Source organism: Pinus tabuliformis, chromosome 1_2 (assembly GCF_031772625.1).
Source record: "Pinus tabuliformis cultivar Carrire ecotype Pingquan chromosome 1_2, CPIR1, whole genome shotgun sequence".
Lineage (NCBI taxonomy): Eukaryota > Viridiplantae > Streptophyta > Pinopsida > Pinales > Pinaceae > Pinus > Pinus tabuliformis.
Window position 1 is genome coordinate 636,791,360 of NC_142298.1, and position 15,085 is coordinate 636,806,444.

Consider the following 15,085-nt stretch of genomic DNA (forward strand, 5'->3'; position numbering starts at 1 on the left):
TTATGTTTTCAATATATTTGTATTTGGAGTTGTCTTTAGTGCGACTTTTTGGAATTTCTGGTTCGTTAGAAAAATTTGAGGTGAAATTTTGATGTGTGTTATTTAAACTGGTTTTTTACTGTATATATGGATTCAACACCTTGCTTCCAAAAAGTCACACTAAAGACAACTAGTATTTATATATATTTAAATACACTATCTACACACACATATATATATAAAAACTGTTTTTTATTGGATTTTAAAAATTTCATTATTTCTGGGAGATATAAACCCATTAACAATATATTTATAATTTAATCATATTAAATAATATATTTTTATTATTACTCTCTCTCTCTCTATATATATATCAGTGTGATTGTCCAACAATATAGTGTTTGATGGCGATATTTATTTCCTAGTCTATAGATTCATTATCTCCTACTCTATAGATTCATTAATGCTGTCACGCTGTATATGCGCATCGTTAAATTTAAACTAATACATAGTATAGTGATAAGTATGCTTGGCTATATACGTCCATAATCTAGAAATAAACCTATAAAACCCCACCTCATTAATAAACCTATGACTTATTAAATATGAGTTGCCATGTTTGAACATCCAACCATATTACTGTCCAAAAAATTTAAAAATTGAATAAAACATATAGAACGGGACCCATTAATGGACCAATAGCCTGTTAAATAATCCCACCATATCACTGTCAATAAAGTTTGAAGAGTAGAATCCCTGTTAAATCATCCCACCATATCACTGTCAATAAAGTTTGAAGATTGAGTAGAATCTCTTATGATCAACGTGGTAGCGAAATATTCATTAAAATATGGAATCATAGTAGTTATTCAAATGTGGAATCAACAGGATTGGTGGAATCACTGGCATGTCCATGCGCTAATTTCTGCGAAAGTGGAAAACTTTGCACCAAACGCTGCTTACAGCTGTTATTGAACGAGGCGGCCACCGCGGCCCAATTTTCTGATCGAGAGAGAAGTTTCCTATCCACGCGGGGTCTGACCGGAGGAAGGGAGTAGAAAACTTAATAAATAGTGAAATAATACTTTCAAATTCTGCATTACAGGCAGTGTCATCTATCCAGCCATGGCCGCAAGGTCCGCCTCTGAGCCAAATAATAATGACGATGAAAGATACCCTGCTCATTACAAGGGAGTAAAAGCTCTGGTCGATGCTGGCATTCATGCTGTCCCCGAAATTTACATAAGACCCCTCGAGCAGCGCCCTGTGTTGTTGGATTCTCATCCACATGAAGAGGATCAAGTACCCATGATCGATCTCGCTCACCTTCATGGCGATGGTGAAGGCCGAGCTGCAGTGGTGGAGGCCATTGGCCAAGCGTGCCAACAATGGGGTTTCTTTCTGGTAATCCCTTTCCAGGTGCTCCATTGCCTCTTTTTTTTTTTATCATTTTAATTTGAAGATTGATGGTTGTGGGGTTGCAGGTGAAGAATCATGGCGTTCCGGAGTCTGCCATGGCCGAAATGATGAGAGTGGCGCGAGAGTTTTTCCACCTTCCGACTGAGGAGAAGATGCGCTACTTCTCTGCGGATCCCAAACGTGTGATGCGCTATGCCACCAGCTTCAGTGTTAAAGAAGAAAAAATCCTCAGCTGGAGAGACTTCGTCCGCTATCCCTGCGAACCGATACAGAAGATGATGCCGCTATGGCCAGACAAGCCCGCAGATTTCAGGTACCAGTTCCCTAACCTCTCATGATTGGAAACCCAACAAAACAATTACAATTATTTACAATTAGTTCCCACTAATTAATTCAACCCATTAAACCTGGTCTAACATTCATCTCCAAGTTGATATTTGACATTTTCTTAAAGTAAATATCATACATCATAGCAGATTTAACTTTTAAAGTAATTTTTTATTTTTTAAGTTTGAGTGGACAATATTTTTTTATTTTTTAAGTTTGAGTGGACTATATTTTTTTCATTTAACTTTTAGAGTGAATTGTTTTATTTTTTAAGTTTGAGTGGATTATATCTTTTTCATGTCTAATATAGACATATCACTTCATATCACTTCGAGAATGTGGACACTTCATAATTTCAAAGTAAACTTCCTTGATTTTCAAAGACTATGTGGACACTCCATAATTTCAAAGTAAATTTCTATGATTTTCAAGATTTAATTTTTAAAATAATTTTTGTTTTTTTTAAATTTGGGTGAATTTTTTCCACTGGAAAAATCGTAATCTTTCATTAATATTGAAAAATTACATGTTGTAGATGCCCATTGGCATATGCTGATAACAGTGATCCGTCAAAAATGGTGCTTTTTTAAAAAGCAGAGATCTGTCAACACCGCGCAGGGTGTACTAGTGCAAAAACATCATGTTGTGCATATATGATTTATGTACATGTGGGGGAAAATCATATTTTCCGCCCCTTTTTCTTCTCAACTTTTTTCCAAACCCCCTGTGGTTCTGTTGGATTTATCAATGCCAGTGTCGTTTCAGCCACAGGTTGTGGATTTTCTTTATCAGAGTCTGATGAATCTGATATGTGATGCCTTTTATTTCTGTTTATGTCCATAATATCTGTTGTATTTACCTGTGTTACTTCTGGTTGTTTCTGCAATTTTTTGTCTTCCGCTGTTGGTACTTCATTTGTCTGGCTGGGCTGTTTTGTATTTGTGATCTCCATCTCTTCTTCCTCCTCATCATCTGTATCAAGTGTGGTGAATTGCCATCCTTTCGCTTGTTTTTCTGTTTTCTTCCTTCTTCGGTTGTCCTTTTTGGCTGCTGGACATGTGCTTTGTAAGTGACCTGTTTGTCTACATATTCGACATCTGAAAGCAGTGTTTTCGAAATCTAAACCTTGAGTCCAGCTCCTCTGTCCATGCTTCAGCTGAATCTGGTCTGGCAGTCCTTTGCTAAGATCTACCTCCACACATATCCTAGCATATGTGTAGATTCTTTCCTCCAATCGCTGTGTGTCCCATTTGATGTAGCGTCCTATGGTATTTCCAATTCCAACTAGTACTTGCTCAGTCCAGAGATGTATTGGGAGGTTGTGTAGACGCACCCAAACTGGCATTTTTGTAACTACCATTGTATTTGCGTCAAATTCTGGAAACCACGGTGTGATGAATAGCCCAGTGGATCCCCAGAACCAAGGTCCTTCCTGCAATACTGCGTCCCTGTCAGCTGCTGATAAGAAGTTTACTATAAAGAAACCTTTGGAGCAGAGGTGGATTTCGCATTGCATGGTCCAGTTTGTGAATATCCAGTGGAATAAATCAATTGGTTTGGGCCAAAAGCTGTTAAATCTGCATATAACTGCTTGCCTTTCGTATGTATTGCAGTACTCCTCTGTTTCTGGTGTCTCTATGTTGTATACCGGGGTATGATCCAGTTGTTCCACGATATATGGCTTGGCGTTCATCCCTGCTTGAGTTGGCGCCATTCCTTCTTTGTTTTTCCCTTGTAGGATATCTTTGAAGGAGATGTTACCTGGTTTTTTCCCTGTACCTGTGCCACTCCCTTCAGCTCTATTGTTATTTCTGCCATTGACAGATGCTCCCCCTCTCAATCTCAGATTGAGTATGATTGTTGACAGGGGTTCAATCTGATATTCCCAGAGATATTTATTATCTTGTAGTGCTCTGCCCTCATATATCAGATTTTGTGATCTGATGGGGAATCCTAATTGTTTCGTGATCATTTCCTGCATTTGTTTGACGGTATCCGACTCTTGCACCCAGATGATTTTTGATTTTCCTTCAGGTAGTTTTATGAATACTTGGAATCCTCTTTCCAGAGTTCCAGCTCTTGAAATTGATGGTTCTGTTGCAGAGGTTTTGCTCTGATTCTTTTTCGAATCCCATATCAGAGAGTGGGCGGCCAGATTTGGTATGATATGGGCCCGATTTTTCATATGGGTCTGATCTACCATGTTAATGATGGACCCTGGCCTCGATCTGCATTTAATCCATTGGATCGGGACAATATGGGATCGGTATACCATATTATGGCTTTGATCTGTTGGTTCTGGGCTTGTTCTGAACAGGATGCCCTGGATCGGTGGGAAAGACCCCGATTCAGAGTTCAATAAACCCAGATCTGTGCCAATGGTAGACAGAGCAGCATTTGTATATTCAATACAGGAGGTTTTCCTTTCATACCTTGGATCTGCTAACGTTTTTACCTTATCAGGAAGATCCACCCCGGATCGGCGAGTTTTTGCCCAGTCTGGTGTGCCAATTGCCGGATCGGGACTCCTGTTTGTGCTGTAGCTTTTTGGCATAATATTCTTTTCGAGCCCTTTGTTATGACGCCGCTTCTGGAGGATATGTGCCCAGATCCGCGTTGCTGTGCGTATAAAAAACGCCACACCACGCGGAACCATTTCCTTAGTCCTATCCTCTTCTTGATCTACAGTTCCTTCAATCAAATACCGCTCTAATGCGGCCGATCGATACCACAGCACTTCGATCTGAGGCTTGGGGACTGTCAGACGCCTCTTTTTTCCGCCCTCGTATACAGATTTGTCATTTGCATTCACTGAGGAGAGCGATTCAATTAGATACAGGGTGAGAAACTGTTGCTTTGAGTTGAAGGGCTCCGAGCTATCGATTTCTGGTGCCGCCCTAAGGTGAGCTCCCTGACTCTTGATGGAAGAAGAGCACTCCGGTTGCAGGTTCTTTTGACTCGAGTCATGTAAAAACTTCTCCTTAGCAGATCCGGCCCAGGACCGAGAAGGAACGCTGAATTCAGGGTATTCAACAGCCATGCATCCAGTCGATCCATAGCCTGTCAGGTCTTTTGGGGCCGCGTCGGCGCCAAAAACCTTCACTGAAACCCTCATTGCCAGAATCGCTTCCATCCCCTTCTTCAGATCTCAGACTCCCGCAATTCCTTTTAAATTTGGGTGAATTATATTTTTATTATGTCCAATATATTATTCAAAGACTATATTCAATGTATTACTCAAAGACTGTGTAGACATTTTATAATTTCAAAGTAAATTTCCATAATTTTCGAGATTTGATTTTTAAAATAATTCTTATTTATTTTTAAATTGAAGTGGATTACATTTTCATTATATTTAATATATGACTCAAAAATTACGTGGACATTTTATAATTTCAAAATAAACTTCAAGTTTATACTCTCCCATTCATAATTTCAAAATAAACATTCTAATAAACCTATAGATTTAAATTGATTTCATAATTTCAAAATAAACATTCTAATAAACCTATAGATTTAAATTGATTTCATAATTTCAAAATAAACATCATAATAAATCTACACTTTGCATTTATATTAGTTTGACAAATATTATTGTTTTTTCCATTTTAAAGCCCATATTAGTGTCCTTGAACTTCTACAATTTCTAACACTGGATTTCATAATTTCAAAGTAAACATCAGGACAGATATAGACTTTGGATTTATATTAGTTTAGCATTTATTGTATTTTCATATTAGGCTGGCCCAGATTAGGGTCCTTGAACGTCTAAAATTTCAACATTGGACCTCATAATTTCAAAGTACATCATAGCAGATTTAGACTTTGGACTTCATAGGTCCTTGAACGTCTACAATTTCAACATTGGACCTCATAATTTCAAAGTACATCATCGCAGATTTAGACTTTGGACTTCATAATTTCAAAATAAACATGATAGCAGATTTAAACTTTGGATTTATATTAGTTTGGGGAATATTATTTCTTTTTCATCTTAGGGGGGCCCGGATTAGTGTCCTTAAACTTTTACACATGGAATGCATGTCATTTACGCTTCTCTGACCAATTATGTCATAGAGGCTTATAGTACTAGTTAGGTCATGTCTAGTAAAAAAATTTAAATATATTTAAAAATAGAACAAAAAAAATTAGAACAATTTTAAACTTTTAAATTTTAATGTTTTTTTAATTATTATTAAATATTAATAATTTATATTTAATAACAATAAAATTAATTTAATTTTTTATAATATAATACTTTAGTTTTTTTATTATTTTTTAAATAATTATTTAATTTTATATAATTATATTTTAAAAATATTAATATTTTTAAAAAGTTAACATTTAAAAAAAAGCTATCTAATTTTATCTTTATACCACCATTTTATTTTACGAGCATATTTTAAAATTCCCTTAGCTTATATCCAATGAGCTATTTGACTTATAAGAAGTATGCACTTCTATGTAATTTTTTTTTTTTTTTAATTTAACTTTGTTTTAAGTACTAATGTTATTTCTATTCAAAATTTTATAATTTTTATATGTTTGTTGTATTAATTGGTTTTTTGTATTTGGAAAAGGTTAAATGTTATATGATTTGGATTTTCTTATAATTATTATTGGAATTTTATTATTAAAAAATTATTGTTCTGTTTCAAATTGATATTATAATTTTTACAATTATTTTAAATATTTTAGAGTATGTTTTTTTGGTGGCTTTTTTTCTATTTTCTTTACAATAATGAGTATTTTCTACTATAACCTAGTGCCTTCGGATTTCTTTTTTACTACCCTTTATGAACTTGTGCACATAAACTTAAAATCGATTAGAGGACTTCGTCCTCTCTTCATTTGTTCTTGTCAAAGCTCTTATCCATTGAAACTCATGCATTAGCGTCCATCTCTGTAACTTTCCTTCGTTTCAATTCCTTCGATGTCCACACGTTAGCGTCGAGTCTATTCCCCTATTCTGGGCAACTCTCTTCCCTTCGACATACGAACATAACTTTGAACCCTCTATTTTTTATTTTTATTTTTGGTGGGTCCTTCTTGGAACAGGACCAACGAACAAATGTTGAAATTCACCTCCTTCTTATGCTAGCCGCTTCACACAATTCCCACAGCCACACAAGGATTATTAAAACCCACATCGGGTTGGTTCTCGATTTTTAGTGATATAATACCAATTTCATTCATTTTAGGAAGGATATTTATAGAGATAGAATGGAGAGCTCCATGCTTGATTAATCTATACACTTACGTATATAATCTTAATGGCTGAAAGAAATATATTAAAAAACCAAAAAAACTAAATGGAGACTGGTCCAAATTGTTTTCTACCTAAGCTAGACAATTCTCAGAATTTACAAATACACCTCAAAATATCCTAACAACTAAAAGTCCATATTTCTCAAGAACCAAGATAATTACCCCTATTACAAATCTCTAAATAAAATGAGAAAATAAAACTCTATCTATAATTTACATATCCCCTTTTGGGGCCTTAAACTTTTGATAAAGTTGGGGTTGATGCTCCTGCATCAAACTCCCTGGCTGGGAAAAGTTTGACCTCCTAGTCAATATGTTGAATCCTACAGGGTCCCAAAAAAATGTTGTAGTACCAACGCTGACTTCATTATGCCAGGATCCCAAGTTTTATTCTTCTGCACTCCACCTTCATTGCCAAAGCAATCTCTTGCAATCAACTTGTTGTTGCCTGCCCTTCTTCTTCCACGATCCCAAATTTGTTTTGCAACTATCTCGTCTTTTCCATGTTGTTGCAGTCCTAAAAAATCAACTAAGTTTTGAAGCAAATTGAATCTTCTTCTTCCTTGTAGTATTATCTAGGTATCCCCTTCGTTACCATCATGAATTCCTTAACCTTCATGTCCAATTTGCATTATTTCCGGTACATGTTGCTCCTTCCTAGTCAATCCATAATGCTAGTACCAATCATCCCCGTCATATCCTCCATTTCATCAAATGGATTCCATCTTTCGACATCCCTATAACAATAAATATAATGCATAATCCCAAACTAATGGAAACTTTCTATCACTATTTGCTACCATGTATTCCTTGGCTGCAAATGAAAAGAATTTACCTAAGAGAAACCAATGCCATTACTTTTCGTCTCTCCTTCTCTTGCCATCATTCATCACCTCCTTTCCAAAATCCCAATAGTCATTTCATCATGTTCTTCTTCCAAGAACTCCACAATGGTTGGAAACCGTTGTGTGGTTGCTTCTTCCATGCAACTTCTATGAAATGAAAATTTGTCTTCAACAAGATTTATACTTGTATGTACTTCCCCTATCAAAAAATTGGTCACGATATCCTTCAATTGACTCAAGACTTCTTAGATGTCTCTATCTTGAACAAGCCAAATTCGGCCTTTTGGAATAATTTTTCCTACTCTCCATCCTTTAGGACACTCTGTTCAACTTTGCATACTATGTAATATTCATAAATATATCATTTTTAAAAATATGTGGCCTTCTATCCTCTTTTACTGTCCTCTTCAACAATTCTTCCTCTTGGTGATTTTTATAAAATTCCAATTCCTTTCTTCCCTCAATATCATGGGAAGATAATGTGACAGTTATGTATGGATGTCTCCCATTATTATTGGAACTTGCATCCAAATGAAAAGAAATACAAATATGTTTTTCCTCATTTGAAATCTCTGCATCCAAATTTCCATGTTGATTTGAATCCTCTCTTTCATTTTGTCCTTACAGTCTTCTATTTTCTAGTGGGTTGCAAACCCTTTATACAACTCTTGTTGTCAACATTTTGTAGCTACATTTTCTTCCAACTCTAGCTTAGCACGTTACATACCTTTAAACCAACTATCCTTCCCTCCAAGGAATTAATTTCTTGATACAAATAAAAAAACTAATTTGAATTAAAATTATAGTCTCATCCTCTATCATCCATTCTCCTCTATCAAACTATGACTTAATTTCTTCTAGCAACTCAATTTCTGCATCATGTTTCATGAGCTCTTTACTTAAACTATGTCCGGTGTCTATTTTGTCCAAATGCAAAGATGTCCCTCTTAGAACTCTATTGCTGCCTTTATCACCTAAAGGAAAATTCATGTCCTTCCCTTCTTTTATGACAGTTTGTAATGATTGTCTTCTTTCATGGTCTCCATGACCTGCACATGAACAAATCACATCAGCTTAAAAAATATGAGGCTTTTGAGTCCCTACAAATGCTCCTAGTGCCATTTGTTGTTCTAGACATTCCTCGTAGTCCATGAGATGCTTGGAGAATCTCTTCTCTTCGTCCTCATCATTGGCTTCACTCCTCTACATAATACATTTTGAGGGTTGCTCTTTTCCCACAATATCATTGTTCTTATTTTCCATTATGGAAGTCTCTAACCACTATTGCAACACTCTTTATCTTCTTGCTCTCATTTTTGTGAGGCACTCCATGTGCCTTCTCTTCGATGTTGGACATCATGCCCATTCCCTTGATCTGCATTCACATAAAGTTCACCCACCTTAAAGACAAAAGACTATGTATCCACCTCTGGTATTTTGCTACCAGTTCTCCTTGTTGACCTTCTTTCAATAGCTCACCAACATCCTTTATTGACAACTCGCTTTACTGCTTCAGACTTTGCTCATAGTCCCGAAGACTCTTAGACAGTTTCTCATCACCCTCTTCTCTAAGGATGTCATCTCTCACTAGTTCACAAGTGTGAAATGCTCTAACCTTAAGCTCAACTGCTCAAAGCTCTTCCTCTCTTACTGAAGCATTCAATAGGTCCTTCAAATCCTTCCGTAGCCTCTTAGGGATCTTCTTCATGAAATCCTTCTATCTAGAAAGAAACTTGAACCTCCTCCACATGTCCAATCTCTATCTCTGGTCTTCTCATTCCAGCATCATCTCCACAAATTTGAGCCTCTCTTTCAGCTCAACCATCTCCTTATCAATTTCGTATTGGCTTAATTTATTTTTCATGCCATTCCTCTTGGCATCCTTTCCTCCTTTGTTGTGGATTTGCTTTGAGCCCTAATGATGGCCATCAATGGCCATCTCTTTTCCTCCTTTCTTGTGAGATTTCACCTGCCCATTATGTGTTAGCTTGATGGGGCCTGACCTAGGTTCGAAGTTATTTAGCCAAACAAATCCCTGTACTACTGGCCCTTTTGGCAACAGCCCGTGGAGCGCGAACTGAGGTCTCACCTGAAGTAGTATGGGGGATGCTGGAACTAAGTTTTTGCACACTTGAGATGTCTAAGGGGTCGATTTAGTACAATTGTGGCTACCTTCACGCAGGTTACTTCGCACACTTTCCTGACCTGCTAGGCCTTCGCGCCCTATTATATTCTCCTTCGCGCAACCCTAACCAGGGGTTGTGAAGCTTTTGTGCTACTAGAGCAACGATTTACGCTATTTACTATGGTTCTTACTTATTTTCTTATAACAATTAGTTATCTTCGTGTAAACAGATAATTTATTTTATTCACTTATTCACTTATTCAACATATTCATATAAGTTCGCGCAACAAATAAACAGTAAACTTGCAATTCATACCCAGTATACTTCAATGCATAAAATAGGAAACGATACACATAAATAATGTAAAACTTCTCTTTATTAATGCTTCAATCGGTTACAGACTCAACTTGCCTTGTGCACTCAGCTGCAAGGGTCCATGCGCTCAGCTGTGGACTACTAGGCCTCTGCGCACTCAGCTGCAAAGCCTTCTCCTACTCTACGACCCAAAGACTCAACTTTCCACTTAGACTCAATGCTTCATCATTAGATCTTCTTCTATTCCTTCTATCTCCTTAGATATCTTTACACTTAGAGCCTCGCTCTATTTATACAATCCCATGGTCTGCGGACCATGGGTAGAACTCTCAAGCCAACATTATATTTACAAAAGTAAGGGCAGACAACCCTATGACTCAATTACAACTTCGCGCTCCGCACCCACAAATCGCGGAGTCTTTACATCATACTTAGTCAAAACTTGGGCTTCAAGCCCCAAAACTTGCCTTCGGGGGATCCCATGCCCAACAAGCCCCCAACACAAAGATCGTGACTCACCCTCGAGTCACTCTGTCAGTACGGAGATCTTCGCACAAAGACCTCCTAACTCTGCTTGGATTGCTACAAGGTCAGTAGCGCACTAAGTGACTACCTGTTGTATCTCTTGTATGCATTGTTCAGAGACCGCGGTGTCGGAAATGCTCCCTATATCTGTTCCTACGTCCCCTGGATCTGTGCGAGATTTCCTTCACTTGTTGCTATGATTACGAAGGCCTCGTCGATCCAAGGCTAAACATGCGCCTTCAAAACTGCTTCTCTGTGTTGCGGTGCGTATACTTGCTCCTTAAGCGCTTTGGCTTGTTGCATTCGCGCGAGCCTCTATGTGAGGGCCACCATCTGAGTGGTCCCTTTAACGTTGTCATACTGTTGTTGTAGCTCACGTGCCTCTGTTTATAAGTGTTGTATATTCGGGTCCTCCTGCAAAGTGGTGAGGACCTCGAACGATTCTTCCAACATTTTGATGTAGTCCCTCATTGCACTGCTGATCTCCTCCATCCCAGATGTAGTGGCGCTGGCGCACTATTCCCTTACCTCTGGAGGAGTTGAAGGTTGTGCCTTCAACCACAGCTCTGCTATCTGGAGGTTCAACTCCAGCTGAACCTTGGCCATTTCTTCTTGCACCTCGCGCACCCCTGCTGTTAATCTCTGGATGTGCGCCTCTGCTGGTGCTTTTTCTGGGATGGCCAGCTCAGGGACCATCTTGCAGGCTTCTTCAATTACCTATACCATCTGCCTATTCTAAGACACGACCTCGTCACGCTACAAGATCAACTACTCCATGTTGATCCTTTGTTCACTCAACACTTGCAACGCGTGACTCTCCCTAGCCCATAGTTTTGCAGTAATCCCATCCTGCAGAACATAGAGCGTCTCTTGAGGGAGCATAGCCATGTTAATCCCTATTCCTTTCAACGCACTAACCATAGGATTTTCGGCCTCATTTGAGGTAACCAGTGCCCCTTCTGGCATCACTATTGTGTTGGTTGTACAAGCACACAACATTTCCTCAACTACGATTTTTCCTACTGCGAGGCTGGTCGAGAGAGTACCAGCCTGAGGAGTGCACACCTGCAACTCCTGAATCTATGCTCAAAGGGCCCCCAACACAATCTGATTCTCCTCCGCAAAGTTCTGGAGGGCCTCTATGGTGACGTCACGCACCGTCTCTCCTATATCATGCAAATCCCCCTCGGTAAGGGTGATCAGGTCGATAGACATCTTAGACGCTTTTACCTTCTTGCGCGACCCCATCTACTCTCTCGGGCACTGGCGCTTCAATAGTGTCGACGCTGTCTGTGGGTCCACGCCACCCTCCTCTATCTCTGTTTCCATCTCTTGCTCCTGCTCAGGCAAAGGTGACTTCCGACCCTCGTACTCTGTTTTTGCTGCCTTCTGTGCTTCTGTTGCGGCCTTCTGCTATTCTGCTGCTGACTGTACAGCTTCCTGCGCCTCCTGCGCCTTTGCTTTTGCTTCTTCTTTTCTTCTCTTTTTCGCCAACTATGCCACGTGCAGTTTTTCCTCCTCCTTTTTCTATGCAGCAGAATTTTCCACCGCAGAGATGTCTGGAGTGCGCCATTCTGGCGGCCACATCTCAAGTATGTCAAAGATCACATCATCTGTGGCCATATATGGTAGTTCATTCCACTTCTTTGCAGGGTCCTTGCATGCCTTGAGGTAGATGTGATGAAAGTTCTCTTAAAACTCTGTGAAACTTTGTATGTTGTTGTAGACAGTGGGTGATAACCGCTGCTTGCAGTTAATCCCCATCCTGATGTTCATCTCCATAAAACCCAGAATGTTTTACTGTCACAGATGTGGTGTGCATCTTTAGTAGCCCACAACGAAGCGTACTTCGTGGCTTCTGGGAGATCCCTTGCAATTATGGGGAACTGGCTGTCCTCAAGCAATTCCCCAGCTACCAGCACTATGGACAGCAGAAGCCATGCATAGTGGAAGATTTTCCCTTGTTCCTGTGCCTCGCGGCAATTCTCTAGGAACTCCTTCCATAAGAATTTGGACCAGTTAAACTGGACCCCCTCTGCGCACTGTTCGGCAAGTGCAACCACCGGCGCGAGAACCTCATCCGCGCGGCACTTCCATATGACCTTACCTGCCAGTATCTGAGTCGCAACTCTAACTATCTTGTTGTTGATACTAGAGATTACATAGCCCCTCTTTTTCTTCTCTAGATTGTATTTCTTTTTCATGGCCTCCTCGATGGCCAAATCATTGCTTTTACCCTTTGAAATGTCTGCAGGGTCTTCTCCTTTACACGGGAGTCGGGTAATTCGATGGATCAGGTGGTCCATGATGGGGATGGGCTCCTCCAGCCACAAACACCCATCATGCACCAGGAAGAGCAGCTGCCTGATGATGAAGATAGTTACTGGGGCACGATGGTAATGCGACACCCAGAGCAGGTTCAACAACCCTACCTTTTCGACCCCACGCAACCATTTGCACGGCTCCAACTCTATAACTCCCACTGCGATGTGTTTCTTTGGCTTCATGAGGTGTGCGGTCACCAAGTGAGGGAATTTATCATGGTCAGCAAGATCCCAGTCTTCGAACTTTAAGCTTGGCACCCTTCCCAAGTGTGCTCCTTCAAAAATGATATCATCAGGTAACAACGGAGTCTGCAGAGGGCTTTTACTGTCGTCCAGGTCCTTGGGCACCTTTGCCTTCCCCTTTCGTGGAGGGACATATGCGGGAAACTTGGTTAGAGGGACCGCGCCCTCAGTTTCTTCCTCCATGCCCTCATCCTCATCCTCTTCGATTATGATATCCTCAAGGTCTTCTTCCTCCTCATCAGTTTCCAGGTTAACTGCTTTCCCTTTTTCCTCCATTGTTAATCTAGTTCACAGTGGGTTTCGAGGGGACACACACACCAGAATCATGGGCTGTTTATCTTTCTTCGGTCTTGGTGTGTGTGGTGATTTAGGGATTTCCACAACAATCCTAGTGCTCTCAGGGGAATATTCTACTGTCATGGCCTGCACGGCTTCTTTAGCGGTCATTTTTTGCGATTTCCCTGGCTTCTTCAACGTTCCATCTTGTTCGTCCTTAAATCTCTCAACTGTTCAATCAGGTGCTCAAACAACACTCTCCACAGGACAAACAAGTCTTGGTTCAGAATATTCAGGGTACGCAATAGCTCAATTCTCAAATGACCAAGTGTTGTGTGCTAGGCAGTCCTTTGTAATTTATAGTGCCTTTTGAATTCGAATTCGACTGTTCCCCCCAAATCCAGTCCATTAATGCTCCCTTGGTGGTAGATTTTCCCAAATCTTACCCATAAAACTTGCCTTAAATGCATGCCGCCCACTCCATTTGGTCTCAAACCAAGAATCACATCATGAATAGTGATTATAATTGTCACTTTCTAACCGACCCATGCGGCAGCGCAGCTACCCTTGTGTTGTCACGGACCCTGTGACACTTCTCTCCTGTGCAAAGCCCCGACATCGCGCAGCTCTTGGGTAGAGTATTTTATAGTTCTGCACCTCCTTTCAACTGCCTGGAGCGCTAATACTGTGCTTCCAACAGCTAGTTAGGTGGCCACGCCACCTATATAGGGTTTCAACCGACCATCCATCGCTTTTCCTGGAAAAAATCTGCCTTTCATTTTTACTGTCTGTGTCGTGCACTTCACCATCTACATCGCGCCACCATGGGTGATCCCTCTAGTAATATACGGTCCAATCCAAGGCATCAAGATGATCAACTCATGGCGGTAGTCCCCAAATTTGTCAACGTAATCATGCGCACCCTATTTTATCACCCCAATTTTCTTATCGAGAAAATCCTTCTTTATTTCTTCCTCAATCGTCTTGACTTTTGCTTCCACCAGAGCGATTTTATCCCTTAACCGCACTCTTTCTTTCATGAGTTCTTGGATCCTAAGCTCACCCTATCAAATTTCTTCCTCAGATTCCAAGTGTTCTTCTTCATTCAACTACGTGATCCCTTCTTCCAAGGCTCTGCGAACCGTCATGTCTACCAACACTACTATGCATGAACTAGGCATATTATACTCTATTGGGACTACAATGTTTGCTCCATAGGCCAACCTAGAAGGCATCTGTCTCATCGGTTTCTTGCACGTTGTCCTATAATCCCACAAAACTTCTGGTACGCACAGGTCCCAATTGCTTTTCTGCGCATTATATATCTTGTTAAGTGTTTCATGTACTTTGTTAAATGATTCTGCGTGGGTAACCTTCTGCGCGCTCATTTTTTTCACACTTTTTCATTCCAATTGGAGGGACCATTTGTGCAATTACC

At 39.9% G+C, this 15,085-nt stretch overlaps 1 protein-coding gene across 1 annotated transcript in view; it reads left to right on the forward strand.

Annotated features, from left to right (window-relative positions):
• The first annotated feature begins 929 nt into the window (after positions 1 to 929).
• The window catches only part of LOC149207250 (protein DMR6-LIKE OXYGENASE 1-like), a 44,157-nt gene continuing 30,001 nt past the window's right edge, over positions 930 to 15,085 (forward strand). The window contains exons 1-2 of the mRNA XM_089395673.1: positions 930 to 1,383; positions 1,464 to 1,711. Of these exons, the coding sequence (XP_089251799.1) occupies positions 1,105 to 1,383; positions 1,464 to 1,711 (527 nt within the window). The 5' untranslated portion in view covers positions 930 to 1,104. The remainder of the gene's footprint in view (positions 1,384 to 1,463; positions 1,712 to 15,085) is intronic.